We start from the raw sequence: 23,161 nt of genomic DNA, 5'->3' as shown, positions 1-23,161 counted from the left end.
AAGGTGTCACTACAGACACCCTGGTTTGAATCCAGGTGGTATCACAACCAGCTGTGATTGGGAGTTCCATAGGGTGCACAGGCCCAGCGTGTAGGCTGTCATTGTAAATAAGAATTAGTTCTTAACTGACTTGCCTAGTAAAATAATCATATCGAAGTGATGTAAAAAGGCACTCTATTCATGGAAAGACCCAGGCAGTCATTGGTATAACTCAAATACCTTTCCTCTTGTGTGTATTTAGTTTCAGGCTGATTGTGTTTGTATCATTGCCACAGTGCAGGGGCCTATGTCCAGTTTCAGTTTGTTTGTATGGGAGAAAAACCCAGGGATTAAATACATTCAAATCCGTAACACTCACCCCCCTTTTGACCTCCTCCTTTTTCCGCAGCAACCAGTGATCCGGGTCAACAGCATCAAGGTAACAGTATAACTTTAGACCGCCCCCTCGCCCATACCCGGGCGCGAACCAGGTGCAAACTATCACTAAATGATGCAATGTGATATTGGAGTGAGAGTGGAGCAGAAAAGGCAGAAAACAACGGGGAAATTATGCATACATTCTTTATTAAACACAATTTTCCACCATGGTGGAACCTTGATCCTTAATTACTTTGTTGCTCACTAATTGGATGTCAAGGTAAAGTTATAGCAACTGTTTGCGATCTAATCAAACTCATCCAGACATAATGAAGTGCATGACTGAAGCTTCTCTGGATGTCCATTAAGCCTAATTGTTCTGTACTCGGATTCTAAAGCTGTTCTAATCATGCATGAGGCCTAAATGTATGTTCTGTTTGATTAAACTGTAAAGTGCAAACTCATCACCTCATCCAGATTGCCTTGGGCTAAATACGGATAACTTAGCCTAGCTCTTATAGAACTGTGCCATACATTCAGATGCCATGCATTTGTATATTCTTATTTTGTCCTACCCTTGAACGTGCCGTAATTTCCCCAGCCTAATCAGTGGTCACATCACACTCACTCATTTTGTTTTTGAGCAATTTAGGATGTTGCACAACGCATTCAGCCACCGGTGTCAGAAAATATTTGTTTTTTTCCAGCATTCTTGTCAATGTAGCTAGTTAAGGAGGAAAATGGTGCCTTTACAGCCTGAATGGAGGATGCTTCATGTAGAGTACCAGCCAGTCCACGGGGGACACGAGTGTATTACGGGGAATGCACATCAAGCCTAGAAGATAGGTGATCTGTAAGCGTAGTGCCTAGGCTAACAGCTGAACAACATACGCTATCCAAGAGTCCCCATCTAACCCATTCTCAGTAAATATCCTATGTTCAAAATGTTTATACATCAAATAGAATAACTTCAACATTATGTTACGGGCAATGTTGACATATCCATAATACATTTACTTTTAGGCCATTAGTCTACATATGAAAAAGCTTAATTTCTCATCTTTGTTACGTTACTGAGTATCATCGGTGTCTACAAATGTGACACTTCTAAAAAGTGCAAGAATGTGTCTGAAACAGAAACAAATAATGCATCGTCATACCCAGAGCAGTAGGTTGCTGGGAAAATTGTGCTTAAAGACTAGAAAAAAAACCCGAATCAAAATCATGACGTCGGTGAATTTTAAATTGGAGCTCAAGAAAGATGTCAGAGTTTCCAGTTCCACAATATCTCTCGTGGAGCACTGTTAAGTCAAATCCCCCTCGAATACCGCATCCAAAACAATCGGGAACTCAGAAACCTCAGACTTCAAGACAACAAAAAAATAGAAAAGCAGGTCAAATAATGACGTCAGTTATCTCAGTTAGTTAGTTATTATAAAAAGACCAAAATGAGAATGTGCAAAAATATAGCTGGTGTACAACACAAAACCACAAACAATGCATGTAGAGCAGAATTAGGGCTATACCTGCTATTTATCAAAATCCAGAAAGGAGCTGTTCAATTCTACAACCACCTAAACGGAAGCGATACCCTCACATTCCCCCACAAAGCTCTCATCTACATAGAGAGATGAACCTACTATCACGTTTCAGGTAAGATCTAGATGCAGACAATGTCAAAGTAACAACAGTTTATAATCACAGGGGCAGGCAAAAGGCAAGTCAAGGGCAGGCAGAGGTCAGTAATCCAGGAAGGTGGGGCAAAGGTACAGGATGGCAGGCAGAATGGTCAACAAGAGGAACAATCGCGAGACAGGCGCAGAGGGGGAAAACCACTGGTAGGCTTGACGAAACTAAAACCAACTGGAAAGAGAGAACACAGGTATAAATACACAGGGGAAGATGGGTGACACCTGGAGGGGGGTGGAGACAATCACAAAGACAGGTGAAACACCTACATAAGAGTCCCCTCAGCCAGCTGGTTCTGTTCACAAACAGACCCCCCAGGACAGCAACACAATTCGACCCAAACAAATTATGAGAAAGCAAAAAGATAACTGTTTGACACACTGGAAAGAATCAACCAAAAAGATGGAGCAAATTGGAACGCTATCTGGCCCTAAACAGAGAGTACACAGTGGCAGAATACCTTATCACGGTGACTGATCCAAAATTAAGAAAAACCTTGACTATGTACGTTACAGACTCAGGGAGCATGGCTTTGCTACTGATAGAGGCTGCCATAGTCAGACTTGGATCTTGAGAGAAGACAGGCTGTGTGCCCACAAAAAAATTGGTGGAAACTGAGCTGCACTTCCTAACCTCCTTCCAAATGTATGACCACATTAGATACATATTTCACACAGAACCACAAAGAATTTGAAAACAAATCAGGCATTGATAAACTCATATCTGTTAGGCGATTGTGCAATCAAAGCAGTGACATTTGTTGCCGTTGCCATGTGAAAATGGCAACCAGTGGAGCACAATCAACATTGTAAATACTATTTCACTTGCTTTGGCAATGCAAACACGTTTCCCATGCCAATAAAGCCCATTTGAATTGAACTGATTTCTTTCCGAGTTCTGAACGCTGCATCTTTCTAGAGTTCCGACTTTCCGACCTGAAGCTCGCCAACGTCGTGATTTGACCTCGTTTTTTTCGCCGAGTTCCCAGTTGTCTTGAAAGCACCACAAGAGGCGGATGTTGAGTAGATGAATGATAAACAGACGAGCTAACGGTTGTCATCATTTGACTTCCCTGCAAACAGGCTTGTGATATAGCTGTCGTCATCACCTAATTCCAATTGTGTGGAAGAGACAACACATCAGGTAAATTCCGTGTAGAGATAACTAGGAAACAATATTTGAGAGGCAATCAGCTAGCTAACGTAACGTAGCTAGCTAACGTTAATCTCCGTTTAGTTTTAAACTGATGTTACTCAATGTGAGTTAGCTAACGTTACATGTAACTTGACTGTTCTTTTGAAATGTGTTCCATTTTCACGGATGAAAATAATAGCTAGCTAGATACCTAACTAGCTAGTTGAACTAGCTACAGTAGCAACTATACTAACTAGGCAGACAGTTGTATAACGCTAGCTAGCTGATGTAAACGTCCAGTCAAATCGAGGCTTCTCTCACGTCAACAAGTCCTAAATGCAGTAACGACGAGCTAGCTAGCTAAGATAGCAATTTATGTTTGATATAAACTGTGTCGATGTCTAGCTACATTACGTAAAGAGTGTTTGTCTGGTGGGTTGAGCGGATCATCTATGTAAATAAAGTTACTGTAGCAAGAGGATTCAGGAAAAGGATGGATGAAGCTTTCTAGAAAGTTGCCTCACTAGAGAGCCCTATGCTGGTGTTGTTGTATGTCACCCCCCTGATTCAGTTCCACATGACAAAATAGTGTAGTTGATCTTCTTTATTTTTAGGTAAATTATTGAAAATGATGATGGCTCATTCATATTCTACTTAAACATAAATTGGCAATGGCACTTTTTTTGTAACATCCATCATTGATCCTCAATGACTTTGTTGGAATTCAGTGTAATGTTATAACAAATGAAGGCCCGTTTCAAATGTTTGTGATCAAATCAAACTCATCCAGACATAATGAAGTGCATGACTGAAGCGTCTCTGGAGGTCCCTTAAACCTAAGTGTTCTGTACTCTGATTCTGAATTTCTGATGCTGTTGTAATGTATAACGCTTACTTTCCAGTTTAATCAAACAAAGCAAGTGCAAATTCATGGCCTTATCTAGGTTGCTTTGGGCACAATACGGGTATTAACTTAGCCTAGCTCTCATAGAATTGTGGCCTACATTCAGATGCCATGCATGCATTTGTACATTTTTATTTCTATCATACATATCATTTCCCCAGCTTAATCAGTCTTCACATCACACTCACTAACTGGTTGGATAGCTCTCCTCCTCCTCCTCCTCCTCTGCCTTAGATTACCCAGTCATTTGACAGGCTAATTTTTATTGTGCTATCTGGCATTCTGACTGTTTGTTTTGGAGCAGGCAGGCCAGCCTCTTAATCTGTTTATGTTCAAATTCGAGACACCCTGACATGCATGGTGATCTCTCACAGGCATGGTCAGCTGACCTGGGAAAGTGAAGCCTAGTAGGCCGAAGTATGGATGGCAGGTTTGGACAGCTGGTGGCATAGCAGTGTCCTGCTCTCAAGGCTAGGCTGTGTTTGTTTTCAGACACGTGTAGTAGTCAGGTGAGGTTTATGTTGTTGTAGAGTCTGTTAGGGAAAGTGTTAGGCTAATCTGTAGCTAATTGCGCTGCATTGCTGAGATGACATATGAGTCTGTAATACCAACATGTTTTAAGCAGACCACCATTGTCCGTTGTGCCCAAGAACACTAAGGTAACCTGCCTAAATGACTACCGACCTCTAGCACTCAAATCTGTAACCATGAAATGCTTTGAAAGGCTGGTCATGGCTCACATCAACACCATTATCCCAGAAACCCTAGACCCACTCCAATTTGCATACCGCCCCAACAGATCCACAGATGATGCAATCTCTATTGCACACCACACTGCCCTTTCACACCTGAACAAAAGGAACAACTATGTGAGAATGCTATTCATTGACTACAGTTCAGCTTTTAACACCGTAGTGCCCTCAAAGCTCATCACTAAGCTAAGGACCCTGGGACTAAACACTTCCCTCTGCATCTGGATCCTGGACTTCCTGATGGACTGCCCCCAGGTGGTAAGGGTAGGTAACAACACATCCGCCACGCTGATCCTCAACACGGGGGCCCCTCAGGGGTGCATGCTCAGTCCCCTCCTGTACTCCCTGTTCACTCATGACTGCACGGCCAGGCCCTACTCCAACACCATCATTTAAGTTTGCTGATGACACAACAGTGGTAGGCCTGATCACCAACAACAATGTGACAGCCTATAGGGAGGAGGTCAGAGACCTGGCTGTGTGGTGCAAGGGAAACAACCTCTTCCTCAACATGATCAAGACAAAGGAGATGATTGTGGACTACAAGAAAAGGAGGACCAAGCAAGCAGGCTGTAGTGGAGCAGATTAAGTTCCTTGGGGTCCACATCGCCAACAAACTACCACGGTCCAAGCACACCAAGACAGTTGTGAAGGGGGCACAACAAAACATATTCCCCCTCAGGAGAATGAAAAGATTTGGCATGGGTCCTCAGATCCTCCCAAAGGTTTTACAGATGCACCATCGAGAGCATCCTGACGGGTTGCATCACTGCCTGGTATGGCAACTGCTTGGCCTCCAACTGCAAGGCACTACAGAGGGTAGTGCGTACGGCCCAGTACATCACCAGGGCCAAACTTCCTGCCATCCAGGACCTCTATACCAGGAGGTGTCAGAAGAAGGCCATAAAAATTGTCAAAGACTCCAGCCACCCTAGTCATAGACTGTTCTCTCTTCTACCGCATGGCAAGCGGTACCGGAGAGCCAAGTCTAGGTCCACGGTGCTTCTAAATAGCTTCTACCCCCAAGCCATAAAACTCCTGAACAGTTAATCAAATGGCTACCCAGACTATTTGCATTGCCCCCGCACATTGACTCTGTACTGGTACCCCCTGTATATAGCCCCGCTATTGTTATTTACTGCGGCTCTTAAATTATGTTATTCTATCTCTTTTTTTTGCGTGTGTATTTTCTTTAAATTGCATTGTTGGTTAAGGGCTTGTAAGTAAGCATTTCACGGTAAGGTCTACTACACCTGTTGTATTCGGTGCATGTGACAAATAACATTTGATATCTAGTTCTTAACTGTTCCAATAATGTCCGCTCCTCCTGTGTCGTTTGGCCAGTCAATCTCCTTTATGCTGAAGTGAATTGTAGGACTATAGAGCTAAATTTCTCGTTGACATAGGCTAAGTTGGTTACACCAGACAGCTTTGCTGCTCCATTTTTGTGGCAATGTGCTTGTTTTATTTAAAGGCTACTGCGATTGTTTTGGGTAAGCGTTTGTGTTGTCAGGTGAATGAATTGAAGTCATAGGAATGCCATGATGCAGTCAACTGTGATTAATGGGCAGGCATGTGTTAGTATCTTGGAGACTAAATGTTATTGCACCAATATTTGAGAGAAGCAAGTTGTCTATAATTAACCTAGCACTTGTTAATGGCTGCATATTGTTAGTGTTTTTCATTTGCCTGAGAAAGTAGCAATTGCAATTTACAAATAGGACCACATGCAATAAACTTGTCTTTTTTCTCTCCCATTTTTCTTATAGGCTGTTGGACCTGACGGAAGAGCAGGCTCTGTAGGTGGAAACTCCCCACTGTCATCAGCAGGTAATCATGACTAATGTCCCTTCTCTTCACTCTGCTGCCATGGGTTCTGTTTCTCTGTAAATATTGGTGGCTTTAGGTCAATTCTGTTTTAATGTCAGACTGCCAACTCATTGCTAAACTCCCTAATGTTTGCTGTCGTGAGTGTGTTAGGATAATAAACAATACTAATGTTTATCATCTAACACACGTTTAGGTAAAGGGTGGATTGAAAGCAATTGCCATTGTTTTTGACTTAAATCCCTGCAAATGTAATATTCTAGAGGCCTCAGAGCCAGTAGCCTAGCCCTAGCTTAAACCCAGCGTTATCCAGCTATACTGTTGAATGTTGTCTGCATCCATCATATTTATCATACCAATTCACTTGATTGAAAAGATCTAGGCTCTTCCTAGACGAGTCAATACTGAGACAAAATTACAAATAAATAAATTTACTTGCGAGGCAGCTGCTGTATCATGTTGTATGTAGTGTGTGGCTGTTGAACTGACTGTCAGTGAACTGATAGATAGGCCTGTGTGTGTGTTCTTCTCACAGACTGGCTGAGTGAGTTCAAGGCCAGTGGTGAGTGGAGCTTCTACCCCAGGCCCCCCCATCCAAAGGTCCAGTCAGCATGTCCAGCGACCCCCCTCCTCCCTACCCCGGAGGTCCCAGCGCCCCTCTTATCAAGGAGAAGAATGGACAGCCAGCCATTCCGGGTACAATTATTTTAGAACTGTCTCTCTCTCTTGTGTATGATGTGGAGGAAAAAACATTTAGTTTGGGACAAGACTACAAAAAGAGACATTTTAAGAGACTATTTTACAAATGGACAGAAGTCTAGGGTAGGAACCACGCACAGGCATACCTGTGAACTTCAAAATACCATCTGGTTTCTTCGACTGGGCTGCTGATTTAATATTTGCACTGTAGCTGACTAGCTGTAAGGAAACTGGTGTGAATTTGCATAATTGCCTCTAAATGCCTCCCATATCAGCTCTTGTGTGGCTGGTTAGAGAAAGGCCTAGAGAAACATCACCAGGGAAACCTTGAAAATAGGCCCTGTCTGTGAACAAATCATTCTTTGTCTGGGCTCCCCCTCCACCCCAGGTTTCCTTACAACAAAATACTGTTTCGACCAGCCAAGGGAATGTGATCAACAAAGTGTATTTGTTACAAACTACGTAACAAATCCTTGAGAATTGTAAAGCTATGAAAAAGAACTATTCTGGCCTGAGTAACAGATGATGATGCATGTTCTCAATAATGGGCCAATGCCTTACTTGATTTAAGCCCAACATAAGTAATGTTTCTTCAATCAATCATTGCTGTGAAAGCTCACTAATAAATCCTTCTTGTTTGTCTGTGTTTTCTCTCCCAGGCTCGGCGGTCCCTGTATCGACGGGTCCTCCTCAGGGACACCCCCTGCCTCCAGACTATGGCCCTCCACCCTACGAGGCCACGCTACAGCCAGGCTTCTTGCCGCCACACGTCCCAGGAGATGGGGCCATGCCCATACCACATGGTAGGCATACACTGGTCTACAGAGGGAATTAAATAAGATGGGCGACTCTAAATGCATACCCGTGTTTGGCATAGCACCTGTATACAGAACATAAACAGTACATACCGCCTTGTTTCTACCCTACAGGTGGCTTCTACCCTCCGCCAGGTCACTTTGGCCCAGGGCAGTTTGGCCCGGGGCAGTTTGGCCCGGGGCCCATTCAATTTGGGCCTGTGGCAGGTCAGACGGCTCACACGGTGCTGGTACCCCCTGGGACAGCTACCACAGTGACCGTGCTACAGGGGGAGATATTCCAGACAGCACCTGTACAGACTGTGTGTCACCACTGCCAGCAGCCCATCATCACCCGTATCAACCACAGCGTGGGCCTCATGAACGCTGTCTTCTGCCTCTTCTGCTTCTTTGTTGGGTAAGAGGAAGAATTGGTGTACTACATTGTGTAGAGGTTATGTAACGGATAACCAACAAGTGGCTATACGTTCTATGGAAAATAATAAACGACGTAGGTGTGTTCCACCACATTATTTTCCAGAGAGCGCATAAAGCCCAGAGTTGATCATCTCTTTCACACCATGGCTATAATTGAACACATTTGCTGCTAGAAATGTGTTCATTTGCAGGTAGAAATGTGTTCAACATCCACTGAAGTAGCTAACAAGTTTACTAGATACAGTGCCTTCAGAAAGTATTCATACCCCTTGACTTATTCAATATTTTGTTGTTACAGCCTGAATTAAAAATGTATTAAATGTGTTGTTTTTTATTCTCACCCATTTGGCTGCTGGAAGTGGTGTTGGAGGGCCAGTAGGAGGCACTCTTTCCTCTGGTCTAAACAATATCTCAATGCCCCAGGGCAGTGATTGGGGACACTGCCCTGTGTTGGGTGCCGTTTTTCAGATGGGACGTTAAACGGGTGTCCTGACTCTCTGAGGTCATTAAAGATCCCATGGCACTTATCGTAAGAGTAGGGGTGTTAACCCCGGTGTCCTGGCTAAATTCCCAATCTAGCCCTCAAACCATCACAGTCACGGTTTACAATTGGCTTATTAATCCCCCTCCTCTCCCCTGTAACTATTCCCCAGGTCGTTGCTGCAAATGAGAATGTGTTCTCAGTCAACTTACCTGGTAAAATAACGAATAAATAAAATAAAAAAATCTACACATAATACCCCATAATGACAGTGAAAACATGTTTTTAGAAATGCTAGCAAAAATAATAAAAAATGAAACACAGGAATATTGAATTTACATGAGTAATCACACCACCGAGTCAATACCTTGTAGAAGCAGCGATTACAGCTGTCTTTCTGGGTAAGTCTCGAAGAGCTTTACACACCTGGATTGTGCAACATTTGCCCATTTTTATTATTTTCTAAATTCTTCAAACTCTGTCAAATTGGTTGTTGATCTTTGCGAGACCACCATTTTTGTCTCCCATTGTCTGGTGGAAAGCAGACTGAACCAGGTTTTCCTCTAGGATTTTGCCTATGCTTAGCTCCATTCTGTTTATTTTTATCCTGAAACTCCCCAGTCCTTAAAATGACTACAAGAATACCCATAAAATGATGGACCACCACTATGCTTGAAAATATGGAGAGTGGTACACAGTAACTTTTTTTCTTCAACACAAATTGTTAATTGTTTTGCCACATTTTTGCAGTATTACTTTAGTGCCTTGTTGCAAACAGTATGCATGTTTTGTATTTTTTTATTCTGTACAGGCTTCCTCTTTTTCACTGTGTCAATTAGGTCAGTATTGTGGAGTAACTACAATGTTGTTGCTCCATCATCATAGCCATTAAACTCTAACTGTTTTAATGTCACCATTTGCTTCATGGTGAAATCCCTGAGCGGTTTCCTTCCTCTTCGGCAATTGAGTTAGGAAGGACGCCTATATCTTTATAGTGACTGGGTGTGTTGATGCACCATCCAAAGTGTAATTAATAACTTCACCATGCTCAAAGGAATATTTAATGTCTGCTTTTTTTTGGACCCATCTACCAATAGGTGCCCTTCTTTGAGAGGCATTGGAAAATCCCCCTGGTCTTTGTGTTTGAAATTCACTGCTCGACTGAGGGACCATACAATTATCTGTATGTGTGGGAAGTGGTGATTTTAGCATGTAAATCTTGGTGGATCAAAAAAAGTTTTGAGGGGGGTGCATGCCAGCAAAGCCACAACACTAAACAATAAATTAATTGCACTATAACGGTGACAAATGGTGTCCACAAACTGTTAGGGCCTAAATAAAGCTATCCTAACAGCAGAGTCCCAACAGCAGTCCCAACACCTTAACACTGCTACACCTGGCTACCAGCGGAGCCTTGTCTGGCAGCGAAACGGCTCATTCAGCCTCATTTACTGCCTTAAAAAAACATAGCTGTTTTGGCTGACTTGCTTAAACAAATGTGGTTTCTACTGACAATTGAGATATACAAACTGTGGCATAAGGGGACGATAAGTGGATAAGAGACAATCCGTAATTTCGATTAAGACATTAATCAGCGCGCTAGGACAGATGTAGTCAATATAACTATTTGTTCAGTACTTTTGAAATGTACAGAGGCAGAATTCAGAACATAGGCCGTTCTCTCTGTACACCAAGTCAGAACCGTAGGATAAATAAAGGGCACATAAGCAGACAATGAAAGGTCTTACAATATTCAATGATTACATTTCTCAAAAACAGGTTATAGTCTACATGTGCACCACAAGGTCAGAGCAGTAGGTGAAATAGGGTGAGGCACATGGGCTACTACACAAGCTTACTACACAACATACACTTAGTATTACTTTCTTAGCTACCGTATACATATCTCCCTGGCATATTACATAATTTATGCAGCAGCATACAAGACATTTGTGGACTCACCTTGTTGTGCTGTGCTCATTTGAACAGGAAGGTGGCGCAGCGGTCCTTTGTGGGCAAATGTTGTCATCAAAGTCTGGCCTTCTCTGGATTTCTGTTGCTTCAAGACAACTGTGAATTTGGGGGAAAAAACTGGGTCGAACCATGATTACGTCAGTGATCTTCAGGTCGTAGCTCTAGAAAGAGGCCCGAGTTCCTGACTTACAATTCCGAGTTGGATGACCGTTTAAAACTTATTTCCACAGCTGGAGCTCATCCCCCAGAGTTCCTAGTTGTCTTGAACTCACTGAAGTCAGATTTCCAAGTTAAGTTGTTTTGAGTGCGGCAGAAATCATGTTGGATTGACAGCATGGCCAATGTTGAATATTTATAATTTTAAGCTTGGAAAAGAGACCCTTAAACCCAGACTTGGACCACACAGCCATTCCATTGAATAGCAGGCTAGTGATTGCGTTGCAATACTGGCAGTTATAGACTGATTCCTTCCAAACCACTCATTGTTGAATTTGCGATTTCCAACTTGTTGTGTAATGTTTATGCCAATTGGCCGATGAGCACCGATACGTTTGATCTATTATTTCTCTTCATATGACAAGGATTTGCAAGTAGATCGTCAACTTGATTGAGGATGATTACTAGTGAAGATTTTGGAAAGTGTGATGCTGACTTGATCAGTCCAATCAAAGCTACTGTAGATCTAATGGGATTTGATGTCATTTTATCTGTGGCCAATGACCTTGAGCCTTCTTGGATGGGCACTTCTGATCTATGGCAGCACCCAAGAGGCTTACATTTTCGAGCCCTACCCTTAGATTTGGCAGTGACGTGGTGTCCCCATGAGTGACAGAATACTGAGCCAATCACGGTGCAACTAGGGAACATTACCATTACGAGTCACCACTGTGTGTGGGGGGTACAAAAGATGAGGTAGTCATTCAACAATCATGTAAAACAGTTGCACACAGTGAGTCCATGCAACTTTATATGTGACTTGTTAAGAGACATTTTACTCTTGAACTTATTTAGTCTTGCCATGACAAAGGGTTTGAGTATTTATTGACTCAACTTTTCATTTTTTAAATTAAAACCTCTACGGGATCGGTGTCCCTAAACCGGGACGGTTGTTGCTAATGTGTCTAGGATGACGTAAGTAACAGCCAACTTTCCAGTACATAGACATGTCTTACATGGGCAGAAAGCTTAAATTATTGTTAAGCTAACTGCATTGCCCAATTTACAGTTCAAAAAATACCATGCGAGTGCATGGAGAGTGCACAACAACAACGCTTTTATCACAGCAACAAAGTATTTCCTTTCAAATGGTACCAATAATATGTATATCCTCGCTTCAGGTTCTGAGCTGCAGGCAATTAGATTTGGGTATGTCATTTTATGTGAAACTTTGGAGGAAAAAAAGGGTACGATCTGTTCATTTTGTCAAATAAAAAATCATTCCACCTTGACATTATGGGGTATTGTGTGTAGGCCAGTGATGACAAAATCTCAATTGAATCCAATTTAAGTTCAGGCTGTAACATAACAAAATCTGGAAAACGTTAAGGGGTGTGAATGCTTTCTGAAGACACTGTAACGAGAGTAGTTTCCTCGGTAACCAAACAGACTTGCTAGTATAGCTAACCAAACCATCAGTTCTGCTTGCTGTTATGAAAATTGAATGCAACAATGCCAATAATGTTTTCAATTTAAACATTTGCTTTCAAAAGCAGCTCAAGCATAGAACATATAAGAATGAAGTAGCCATTGAATTCTACCATGCCTCATAAGGAAATAATGCACGCTCTAGAATGACCTTCAAGCCAGTCAGAAACGAGTATTCAACAATGCCATGGTATAAACACAGAATAATATACTACGGCAGGAAATATTTGATTTCCGGCCAAACACCACAGAATGAAATGAAGGAGAGCAGCGGGATGTTAGCTATAATAAGACTATTGATTTATGGTCTGTATTCTCTGGTGGTTTGTTTTCGTAATTTATTTTCTCTCTCTACCACAGGTGTGATCTGGGTTGCTGCTTGATTCCCTGTCTGATCGACGATCTCAAGGATGTGATACACACCTGCCCCTACTGCAAGGGCTACATCTACACATACAAGCGCATCTGCTAACCACCAACTGACAGACACGTGTACAGTGGGGCAAAAAAGTATTTAGTCAGCCACCAATTGTGCAAGTTCTCCCACTTAAAAAGATGAGAGAGGCCTGTAATTCATCATAGGTACACTTCAACTATGACAGACAAAATGAGAAGAAAAATCACACTATAGGATTTTAAAAATGAATTTATTTGCAAATTATGGTGGAAAATAAGTATTTGGTCACCTACAAACAAGCAAGATTTCTGGCTCTCACAGACCTGTAACTTCTTCTTTAAGAGGCTCCTCTGTCCTCCACTTGTTACCTGTATTAATGGCACCAGTTTGAACTTGTTATCAGTATAAAAGACACCTGTCCACAACCTCAAACAGTCACACTCCAAACTCCACTATGGACCAAAGGACACCAGAAACAAAATTGTAGACCTGCACCAGGCTGGGAAGACTGAATCTGCAACAGGTAAGCAGCTTGGTCTGAAGAAATCAACTGTGGGAGCAATTATTAGGAAATGGAAGACCTACAAGACCACTGGTAATCTCCCTTGATCTGGGGCTCCATGCAAGATCTCACCCCATGGGGTCAAAATGATCACAAGAACGGTGAGCAAAAATCCCAGAACTACACGGGGGGACCTAGTGAATGACCTGCAGAGAGCTGGGACCAAAGTAACAAAGCCTACCATCAGTAACACATTACGCCGCCAGGGACTCAAATCCTGCAGTGCCAGACGTGTCCAGGCCCGTCTGAAGTTTGCTAGAGAGCATTTGGATGATCCAGAAGAAGATTGGGAGAATGTCAGATGAAACCAAAATATAACTTTTTGGTAAAAACTTGTTTTGTTTGGAGGACAAAGAATGCTGAGTTGCATCCAAAGAACACCATACCTACTTTGAAGCATGGGGGTGGAAACATCATGCTTTGGGGCTGTTTTTCTGCAAAGGGACCAGGATGACTGATCCATGTAAAGGAAATAATGAATAGGGTCATGTATCGTGAGATTTTGAGTGAAAACCTCCTTCCATCAGCAAGGGCATTGAAGATTAAACGTGGCTGGGTCTTTCAGCATGACAATGATCCCAAACACACCGCCCGGGCAATGAAGGAGTGGCTTCGTAAGAAGCATTTCAAGGTCCTGGAGTGGCTTAGCCAGTCTCCAGATCTCAACCCCATAGAAAATCTTTGAAAATCTGTGTTGCCCAGCAACAGCCCAAAACATCACTGCTCTAGAGGAGATCTGCATGGAGGAATGGGCCAAAATACCAGCAACAGTGTGTGAAAACCTTGTGAAGACTTACAGAAAACGTTTGACCTCTGTCATTGCCAACAAAGGGTATATAACAAAGTATTGAGAAACTTTTGTTATTGACCAAATACTTATTTTCCACCATTTCCAAATTAAATTCCTTAAAAATCCTACAATGTGATTTTCTGGATTTTTTTCCTTCTCATTTTGTCTGTCATAGTTGAAGTGTACCTATGATGAAAATTACAGGCCTCATCTTTTTAAGTAGGAGAACTTGCACAAAAACTTGCATAATTGACTAAATACTTTTTTTTTGCCCCACCGTATCAACTCAACTCTTATGCACACATTAACTCACAGCTCCTCATGGTTGTAGTTGCAGCCTATGTTCTTTCTCCAACATTTGCTCAGTGTGTCGTGCTTCATTTAGCCCTCCTAACTTTACCCTCACTTTCTAAAGCACTTACTTGTTCACACTCACTATATTTACTGTATATCATAGGAGGCTGGTGGGAGGAGCTGTAAGAGGACAGGCTCATTGTAATGGCTGGAATGGAATCCATGGAACAGAGTCCAACACGTTGTCCATGTGTTTGATTTGTTTGGTACTATTCCATTGATTCCATTCCAGCCATTACAATGAGCCTGTCCTCCTATAGCTCCTCCCACCAGCCACCTCTGCTATATTTATTGTCCAGACTCAATTACCTAGCTATGTACAGGCATTTAGATAAGTGCTAGATAGACACATCACACAGGACCGAACCTGCTCTAAAAACAGAAACTTATAACAATTGAGAAAAGATGAGTTGCAGACAAGGTACATCTTGCATACTTTATAAAAAACTTCTTTGGTTACAGGAAGGCTTTGAATTTGACATTTATGGAGCAAACTTGAGGGGTAGAGAAAGGTCACACTTTGGGAAAGCTGTAAACATTTGTCACTTTAATCAAAATTGTCAGCAATCATCAGCAATTGCAGGGTCAGTATTTTGTTTTTGTAATTATTTAATGTAATTTAACATGTTAATATTGAGGACAAGGAAGGTTATGTCCATGTCTGAGACCTACTTTATGTTTATGTTCTAATCACCCTGTTTGTCCTACAACCTTAATGTATATCCAATTCAAATGTTACAAGGAAATAACCATGTATCAGATTTGTTAGGACAAACTCGAGTCGGTAAGACTGAGTTAATTTGAGTTGTTCTCACTGAAGTGAGAGAAGTATGTGTTACTGTCTTTTTAAATCCTCTATTGTGCTTTGTCACTTGATGTCCAGTGAATTTTGCTAGAGCTGTTACACAATAATGCCAGTCATGTCCATATTAATGTATTACATTTTGATAATGAAGAAAATGTGTGCTTGTATTGCGAATGCACAAGTTCCCATGTGAAATTTCATACATTCATAAAACCATAATTGCCATGACTTTACTGTAGTTTTTATTTATTTATGTGGTTTAGACTGCCATTCAGTTAGATCATTTATATCCTTGCTTGCCAAGCTTCGTTATCATTAAGACCCAACTGGTAAGGAGACTAGCTAGTTTTTGTAAGACTTTTGTCAACAACTTGGACTATGTCATATTAAGGATCATTTACATGTGGCTTGGTGTCAAATTAAGTGTGAGTGAACCTGATCTTTACTCATAATCCTGTACTTTCCACAAACACATCACCTGTCACTGATGCAGGGCTACATTGTGCTTCAACATCCATGCAGTCACCGAGCACCATCACCATGCACATGTCAGAGACCGAGATTTTCTAGTTGACCTATCAGTCCACACTGAAAAAACAGGTTTCCTTGTATTTTTCCATATAGGAAGGGAACGGAGCGAAGCCGACCTGGCTGGCAGTGTCCAATCCGCTCTGCTGGAGGGGCACATTAGAATGATGAAGCGCTCTGCACGATATCACTGTAATTTTGTGCACTCATCCTCTCAGGCCATATGTCCAGTCTGTGTCACGAGGCCAATGTGTGTCAATCTGTGCTGCTGGCCCACACTACTCTGTCCTGCCCAATCCAAAACAGATGATCCTTTCACTGGTCATGTCTGTCAGTTGATGTTCAGAGAGAATAATTAAAGTAGAGTGCATCCAGGGTTTTCCCCTCGTCAGTGTTTTACTACCTTTTTTGATGGGTTACATAATTTCTTTAATGATAAACAGAATGTCCTTCACATTCAACCTCATCTCAAATACATTCTTTCGTATTCAGCATTTCTGTGCATAAACCTGCTACATCATCTGTTCAAGCAAAGTTAAGGTCTCAACGCCACAATCTGCTCTTTCTCTTTAGTGTTCCTTGTCTAGCTTTGATCACTATTGCTCTGATGCATGTTAATCTGATATGCCATAGAGATACAGGTGTACAAAAGCAAGTTCGTCACCAAGTCTTGGCTGAAATAATGTAATCTCGAATGCAGATTCAAGTGATGTTATCATCTGCTTCATATTAATGTGTTCGATCCAGTCCAACGTATGGTATGCAAGATCTTTTGTCTGCTTCATTTGAGTCTCGTCTCCTCAATACTACCAATAACCAGCATGCTTATATACAGTAAACACTGACGGCAGGTGGAGTATGTCTGCATGTACATACATGCATTCTTATGGACACGTTTCACAGGCTGGTCTCTTAACTTTGTACGCTCTTGAATCTTCTACATGCAGTGTGAAGTGGCTTGAGGCTGTGTAAGAACATGTAAAAGCAGAGTTTAAGGATTGTATTTAACTTTGAACACAATGAATGTCTTTGTAGTTGGTCTGTTGCCCCCTCAAAAAAATAAATAATTGTCTAATGTACATCTAAATGATGAGTTGGGTCATTACTGTTGCATACAGTGCAGTTATTTTAACAAAACAAACCAGTATTTGTGATGTTATTAGTAATTTTATCAGATAGTCATACTCTTTCAATCCAAAAACACAAAGCAATTTTTATAGTATGTAAAACAAATCTAGGAGAAATAAAATAATGACTCCAACAATGGATTCTGGCCATTTGGCAACTACTCAAACACAAATTATGTATCTTCAGCTATAAATTGGAAGTGCAATTGACTTCTGAATGTAATAGGAAACACAAAGAGAAGTTAACTAATCGCAATGCTGAATAAAGAAAGGATATACTCTTGTGTATAAAGCATATTTGGTAGAAGTGTATATTACATCAACTCTTGCTACTTTTTCACCAACAAGCTCAGCGCCAATGGTGTGGTCAACTAGTAGCCATGTGGTCCAGTCTATTTGTGCTATTAGAAAACTCCTGTTTATTCACTGTTATGCCAAAGCTGTCTGGCATATGGCAACAGAACATTTGGCTACAGCACATACACTATAAAACCAGGTTAGCTGACTCAACTAGTGTTCTCAGGTAGAGATCCAATTGAACATCCGGTTTAGTCTCTCCAGCGATGTCCACACTCATAATTGCAGCATTTGTAGAACGTCGTCATCGGTTCATCTGCAGATCTTGTCTGAATCTGCATGAAGAATGCTCGGGGGTGCTCACACTTGGGACATTTTTCTAAAGAACACGAATATGAGGGTTAGAGTAAATACATACCTGGCTATAAGTAACAGTGAATATGGGCCATTATGACCAGCTGTCCTCTATAGGTCTGGTGGTGGACACAGGAGGCTGGGCAAATCTAATCCAGCTATGCCATCTGCCAGCCTTTGGGCTACAATCCAGCCCGTGTTCTATCATTTTAGGCATGGATGACCAGTGACCACATACTGATTGAAATGTTAGCTAAATTATGCAGCTGATTTGGTCATTTACCTGGCGTGGAATCCACATTTTCCCAGGCTGCAGCTCCACCAAGCACATCATCAACCTCTTTCAGTTTGGGATACTTCCTGTTGTTTACCTATGGGAAAGATGGACATGTTAATGTATCAATACGTTTTAAAATGACATTGTAAGAGAGAACACGTGACAGACATCAGTTACTTGGCAATAAGTCTAGGAATTAAGTAAAAGTTAGTTTTACCTTCCTAGTAATGTTATGCACGTACGGACATGTGTTGCAGGCGAATCGATAGCACTTCTGTCCTTCCTCTACAATCAACACATTCCCACATGTTGGACAAAACAGAAGCATATTCTTTTGACTAAATTGGCCAGAACCGATCTCACAATGTAGCTAAGTTTATACATCTATTTCAATCATTTAGCTAAATGATAAAAATCCTGACAGCGTTGTTGACCTCCACTCTAGTGTGAAACGTTGTTACATCTAAAAAGGTTCGGTAAGAAACAACATTTGCTATTTCTTTATGGTTCCTTCTTAAAATAATTCTAATTTATACTTAAAGTTAACTATATTGTATTATATTAGAAAAGGAGCCCTAGAAATGGAACAATTATGATAGAAATAGCAGTATCCCAAATCGGTACAAGTCAGAACCTGCACTCGGGCTAGTTTGACTCCGGTATGTTGTGAGTGACGTACATGCCGGTCGCGAAATGTTTTAGCAAGACTCTGGAGGAGGTGAATTCCCAGGTTGCTCTGGAGTATGGCCAAGCCATGACTGTCCGTGTATGCAAAGCGGATGGCGAAGTAATGCGTGAGTTTCTGACTGTTGCTTAGTAGAATACCATATTTCTGTTCTATTTGAGCAGGTCAAATGAATGATACTGTGTGTGTGTAAGTGACATTCCAATGTGTGTTGGTCAGCCATAGTGGTGGTGCAGAATGCTATGGTGCTGGATTTGAAGAAAGCCATTCAGAGGTTCATGGAGCTGAAACAGCAACGGGAGGGTGGGGTGAAGCATGTCAGCTGGTAACACGCACACACACACACACACACACACACACACACACACACACACACACACACACACACACACACACACACACACACACACACACACACACACACACACACACACACACACACACACACACACACACACACACACACACACACACTAACCTTGTGGGGACACACAATTCAGTCCCATTCAAAACCATTTTTCCCTAAACCGAACCGTAACACTTACCCTATTCTTAAAATTAACCTGAAAACCTTAACCCTAAGACAAACCCTAGCTCCGAACACTAATTCTAATCTTAACCCTTAACCCCCTAGAAATAGCATTTGGCCTTCTGGGGACTAACAAAATGTCCCCAGTTGGTCAAATTTTTTGTTTGTCTACTATTCTTGTGGAAAATTCTTGTCCCCACAACAATAGTTATATACACACACACACACACTCACAGTTTTGCTTTTTGTGTGCAGGAGATACGTATGGAGAACCTTTCATCTCATATTTCAAGGGGAGAAGCTTGATGATGACAAAATGAAACTAAAGGAGTAAGTTGCAATGAAACACCATTGTGATTATGGAGTATATTACATAATGCTTTTGTTAACTGAAAACAACATTTCTTGTATTGTTTTATTGTCAGTTATGGGATCAGAAACAGAGATGAGGTGACATTCATGAAGAGACTGAGGAAGAAGTGAAACGGAGGTACAAGTAGTCTTCTGAACTACGATCTCATCTGAAAGATGTTCACAGGCAATGTGGTACCATTGTAATGATGACTGTAACTAATACAATTTTATGGCCGTGTGAACGAGAGAAGCTATTGGAAAATACCACTGTCTTATGTGCCTGTGGCATTTTCCATTATAATAAGATAATACTCATTTCGAAAGGACTCAACATGTGTATTTCTTGCACTCCCCATGGGAGTATAACACTGGCAACCCTTTTAAATCTATATTTTATGTTTATAATATTATTGATAATACATTGAGTTGAACAATGAGCTTCCAACTTCAGATCTCACTACCGTGTGGAGTCCTGCCTACTCTGTGAGTTGCCTGCACAGTCCCCGTTGCTTCAGACCTCTATGTTTCAACCTGGAGATGTACAGCAACTATAGTCATACACTGACATGACTCAGTTGATGTCTAAAAGTTTTTTCAATGGACATCTCAAACGTTTTTTTTTTTTTTACATGTCGTAGATATGATTGTGTGGAATGTTTCGTACAGTCTCAATTGTTTATTGTTTGGCCATATTCTCTTGTCATTTTGTACAGTAAAATTGTGCCACTTCAAATATGAATAAAGGCTACAGTGCAACCAAACACCCCTGAAATATCACCTAATTACAGTGAACATGTTTTACAATTTTATCTGGCGTTAAATAATTTAACCAGACCTGGGTGTGCCGCCTGTTCTAACAGTGAGAGTTCAACCACAATATGTAAATATCTCCTGTAGGTAGTAGTCCTTGTTGAAAACAAGCAAAATATTTCACTATTTCCTGGCGTACATAGAGGAGCATCACAGTTCCCACAGCACAATCTGGGAGCAACCAGTGAAACCAGGTAAAAATCTATATTGTCTCATTACAGTAACCATTTAATTTGCAGCAGCTAAGATGGCTAAGAGAAAATGTGAAATATATTTTGTATCTTTGAAATCTTGTTTTTTAGTCATGTTGGGTCACATCAATCTATCTGACTTGTACAAACAGAACGTGATCTCCTTACATTAGTTTGTCTCGGTATGAAGTATTTGTAGATGTGCAAGGTTGATGCTTACATTGATACATAAAGTTAGTGCTGTGTCTTTTGGCTTATCATCCAAGTTGTATAACAGGAATAGATCGAATTGATCTGAATGTGTCTATCTTCATGACCCAATCATCTGAAGAAATGGATTTGTTGTCCTAACACTATATAGTTCTGGGCGACTGGCATGCATTTCAGACCGGACTACCTGATTGGTGGCATTGACTGGTGGTGGGTTGAAATGTTCCACCTTTGATGTCTGATGCTGGTGGTTCTTTTTAGCTCCCAGGATGTCTGGCTCTTCTGAGCACAGGGAGCTGGATAGGATCTCCATGGAGATGAACCAACTGTCATTCAGGAGGCAGCAACTGATCGATCGCAGGAACATGCTGACCATCCTGCAGGAGTTCAGGAACCGCACCAACCGCAGTAGCACAGGTAAAGAGGAGATTCACTGTCTAGAAACGCTATTATTGAGTAAATGCACATGGCAGGAATGGATGTGATGTGGCCTCTAGCTATCACCCAGCTGGGCTGATGTGTTCTATCACTGACCCCATCCGAGACATGCATTACCTCTCTTTGTCCAGCAGATGGCTCCAAGGAGCAGACTGAGATTCAATGCCTTGATAAGGAACTGCAGGAGCTGTCTGAGAAGAAGAGAGAGCTGCAGGAAAGGCAAGATAACATTCTCCATTCCAAGGACCAAATAAAAGGTGTGTCTACTATACCTATGTTATGGTGATACTGTTCTCACACAGCACTCTCTTAATACTCCCATTCTGATCATGATTGTCTCCCTTTAATGTCCTTTGCAGAGTGCATCATCAGTCAGGGGGGTGTATCTGTTCTCCCTGACCCCTCTGTTGTCTTTGTTGAAGCTCCACCCTCTATACCAGGTGAGTCACTTGGACTGAGAGTCAAATGAGGTGTGAACTTGTTCATTTGTGGGTTATTTCAAGCAGTTCCCCCATTTTGCTACAATTATTTTCCTGGCATGCTTAGATCAAAGGCTAGTCCTATAGATGAGTGATGTCATATGGTCACAACTACACTCCCTCCATAGCTCCGGAGGTCATCCTGGACATCCAGAAACTTCCTCCCTGCTCAGCTCAGACCCAGTGCCCACAGTGTCGACAGTTCATCACCACAGAGATTGTCACTTCAATAGGCAATGTGGCCTGTCTGGTCTGTGTCACAATGTCTATACTTGGGTGAGTTGACCTGCACTGTCTTACTGCTGTGTTACTACCAATTGTCTGCCATCTTTGAATGGACAGGAGGTCGACAATGAGGTGTTTTCAACTCTATGCTTCATCTAGAGTTGGAGGGAGTAGGATATTTCGGTTAACAAAGGTGCTTTTTGGAGACTGCATTCCAGATATATGTTTCCTGCAGTACTATGCAAATTTCAGTTTGGAACAAAAGCCAGTGCTTTTGCGCTAGTGTCATATCTGATAATCACATCACCTGATGGGATGCAAAGTTTAACACTATCCTTTCTGGTCTATTCTCATTCAGCTGTGTGGCTGGCTGCTGCCTTATCCCTTTCTGCATTGATAACTTCAAAGATATCACGCATAGATGTCCTAAGTGTCGAAGTCCAATAATCACCATCAAAAAGCTCTGAGGTAAGGGCCCACATGTACACAGAGACTAATAAACAGGTCTCAGACTGGGCTTGGACATCCCCTCTTGTGATGATGAGGCATCTACCATGAATCTGAGGTGACCCATTTGGGGTTCAGTAGACACCCTGTCCCATCCTGCAGATATAGGACAGCAGTGGATGAGGAGGAAATGGACAATGGATGTTGAATGGAGCAAAGCCATAATGAAACATGTTCTGCTGAGTGAGAAGTGATCCTAAATTCCCAACAACTGTACTGTGGTCAGTGTCACTCCCACCACTCCTGTGATCATCGTCGTCATCCCGTACATTTCAAGTTAGTATGTATCGCATTGTTCTTGGAATAAAATGTCTTCACCGATGCAATTTATTAAGAGGAACTGCATTAAATTGTTTATTTTAATTAGATTTTTTATTGACCTGCAAAAAGCCTGTGTGAATTGTAAAACAGAGGAAAATAGTGTTTCACGGTCTGTAAACTCTAAAGCTGCATGTGACTTCTCCAAGCCTAGTGGTGGCTGTGTTAGGAACTCCTTGGTAAACAAAAAGTCACATGATAGGGTTGTTTTATTTACTAAACACAACTGAA

The 23,161-nt window shown here is 41.7% G+C and overlaps 4 protein-coding genes across 7 annotated transcripts; 3 read left to right on the top strand and 1 right to left on the bottom strand.

Annotated features, from left to right (window-relative positions):
* Window positions 1–2,879: 2,879 nt before the first annotated feature.
* LOC118365360 (cell death-inducing p53-target protein 1) lies at window positions 2,880–15,829 on the top strand. The gene is made up of 6 exons (XM_035747518.2): window positions 2,880–3,189; window positions 6,606–6,666; window positions 7,199–7,359; window positions 8,022–8,165; window positions 8,292–8,574; window positions 13,054–15,829. The coding sequence occupies exons 3-6, from the start codon at window positions 7,275–7,277 to the stop codon at window positions 13,163–13,165; spliced, it is 624 nt and encodes a 207-aa protein (XP_035603411.1). The 5' UTR covers window positions 2,880–3,189; window positions 6,606–6,666; window positions 7,199–7,274; the 3' UTR covers window positions 13,166–15,829.
* A 1,447-nt stretch (window positions 15,830–17,276) lies between these two features.
* LOC118365359 (DNA-directed RNA polymerase III subunit RPC10) lies at window positions 17,277–18,660 on the bottom strand. The gene is made up of 3 exons (XM_035747517.2): window positions 18,402–18,660; window positions 18,191–18,278; window positions 17,277–17,932 (listed from the first exon to the last, which is right to left on the bottom strand). Exons 1-3 carry the CDS (start codon window positions 18,510–18,512, stop codon window positions 17,805–17,807), a joined length of 327 nt encoding a protein of 108 aa, XP_035603410.1. The 5' UTR covers window positions 18,513–18,660; the 3' UTR covers window positions 17,277–17,804.
* Window positions 18,661–18,721: 61 nt separating this feature from the next.
* On the top strand, window positions 18,722–20,518 carry LOC127906051 (U11/U12 small nuclear ribonucleoprotein 25 kDa protein-like). Of its 2 annotated transcripts, XM_052490997.1 has the most exons (5): window positions 18,722–18,978; window positions 19,089–19,194; window positions 19,654–19,728; window positions 19,824–19,888; window positions 20,204–20,518. In XM_052490997.1, exons 1-4 carry the CDS (start codon window positions 18,864–18,866, stop codon window positions 19,879–19,881), a joined length of 354 nt encoding a protein of 117 aa, XP_052346957.1. In that variant the 5' UTR covers window positions 18,722–18,863; the 3' UTR covers window positions 19,882–19,888; window positions 20,204–20,518. The 2 variants fall into 2 exon arrangements, with proteins under 2 accessions (XP_052346957.1, XP_052346956.1); XM_052490996.1 differs by having other exon boundaries at window positions 19,824–20,516.
* A 114-nt stretch (window positions 20,519–20,632) lies between these two features.
* Window positions 20,633–23,037, top strand: LOC118365358 (uncharacterized). Of its 3 annotated transcripts, none has more exons than XM_052490993.1 (6): window positions 20,633–20,756; window positions 21,225–21,380; window positions 21,533–21,658; window positions 21,761–21,841; window positions 22,009–22,156; window positions 22,464–23,037. In XM_052490993.1, the coding sequence occupies exons 2-6, from the start codon at window positions 21,233–21,235 to the stop codon at window positions 22,570–22,572; spliced, it is 612 nt and encodes a 203-aa protein (XP_052346953.1). In that variant the 5' UTR covers window positions 20,633–20,756; window positions 21,225–21,232; the 3' UTR covers window positions 22,573–23,037. The 3 variants fall into 3 exon arrangements, with proteins under 3 accessions (XP_052346953.1, XP_052346955.1, XP_052346954.1); XM_052490995.1 differs by having other exon boundaries at window positions 20,635–20,756; window positions 21,536–21,658; XM_052490994.1 differs by lacking the exon at window positions 20,633–20,756 and having other exon boundaries at window positions 20,764–21,380.
* Window positions 23,038–23,161: the final 124 nt, after the last annotated feature.

Source organism: Oncorhynchus keta, chromosome 32, assembly GCF_023373465.1.
Source record: "Oncorhynchus keta strain PuntledgeMale-10-30-2019 chromosome 32, Oket_V2, whole genome shotgun sequence".
Taxonomy (NCBI): domain Eukaryota; kingdom Metazoa; phylum Chordata; class Actinopteri; order Salmoniformes; family Salmonidae; genus Oncorhynchus; species Oncorhynchus keta.
The sequence above is the reverse complement of the archived record's forward strand: the minus strand, read 5'-3'. Positions and strand labels throughout refer to the sequence as shown.

Excerpts from the sequence above, each read along its gene's own strand:
- LOC118365360 (XM_035747518.2), top strand. The coding sequence starts at position 7,275 with ATGTCCAGCGACCCCCCTCCTCCCTACCCCGGAGGTCCCAGCGCCCCT. Across the intron at positions 7,360-8,021 it reads TGGACAGCCAGCCATTCCGG|GCTCGGCGGTCCCTGTATCG; the intron begins GTACAATTATTT and ends TTTCTCTCCCAG. Across the intron at positions 8,575-13,053 it reads CTCTTCTGCTTCTTTGTTGG|GTGTGATCTGGGTTGCTGCT; the intron begins GTAAGAGGAAGA and ends TCTCTACCACAG.
- LOC118365359 (XM_035747517.2), bottom strand. The coding sequence starts at position 18,512 with ATGCTTCTGTTTTGTCCAACATGTGGGAATGTGTTGATTGTAGAGGAA. Across the intron at positions 18,279-18,401 it reads TGCATAACATTACTAGGAAG|GTAAACAACAGGAAGTATCC; the intron begins GTAAAACTAACT and ends TCTTTCCCATAG. Across the intron at positions 17,933-18,190 it reads AAATGTGGATTCCACGCCAG|AAAAATGTCCCAAGTGTGAG; the intron begins GTAAATGACCAA and ends CGTGTTCTTTAG.
- LOC127906051 (XM_052490997.1), top strand. The coding sequence starts at position 18,864 with ATGCCGGTCGCGAAATGTTTTAGCAAGACTCTGGAGGAGGTGAATTCC. Across the intron at positions 19,195-19,653 it reads GGGGTGAAGCATGTCAGCTG|GAGATACGTATGGAGAACCT; the intron begins GTAACACGCACA and ends TTTTGTGTGCAG. Across the intron at positions 19,729-19,823 it reads GACAAAATGAAACTAAAGGA|TTATGGGATCAGAAACAGAG; the intron begins GTAAGTTGCAAT and ends TTTTATTGTCAG.
- LOC118365358 (XM_052490993.1), top strand. The coding sequence starts at position 21,233 with ATGTCTGGCTCTTCTGAGCACAGGGAGCTGGATAGGATCTCCATGGAG. Across the intron at positions 21,659-21,760 it reads TTCCAAGGACCAAATAAAAG|AGTGCATCATCAGTCAGGGG; the intron begins GTGTGTCTACTA and ends TGTCCTTTGCAG. Across the intron at positions 22,157-22,463 it reads GTCACAATGTCTATACTTGG|CTGTGTGGCTGGCTGCTGCC; the intron begins GTGAGTTGACCT and ends ATTCTCATTCAG.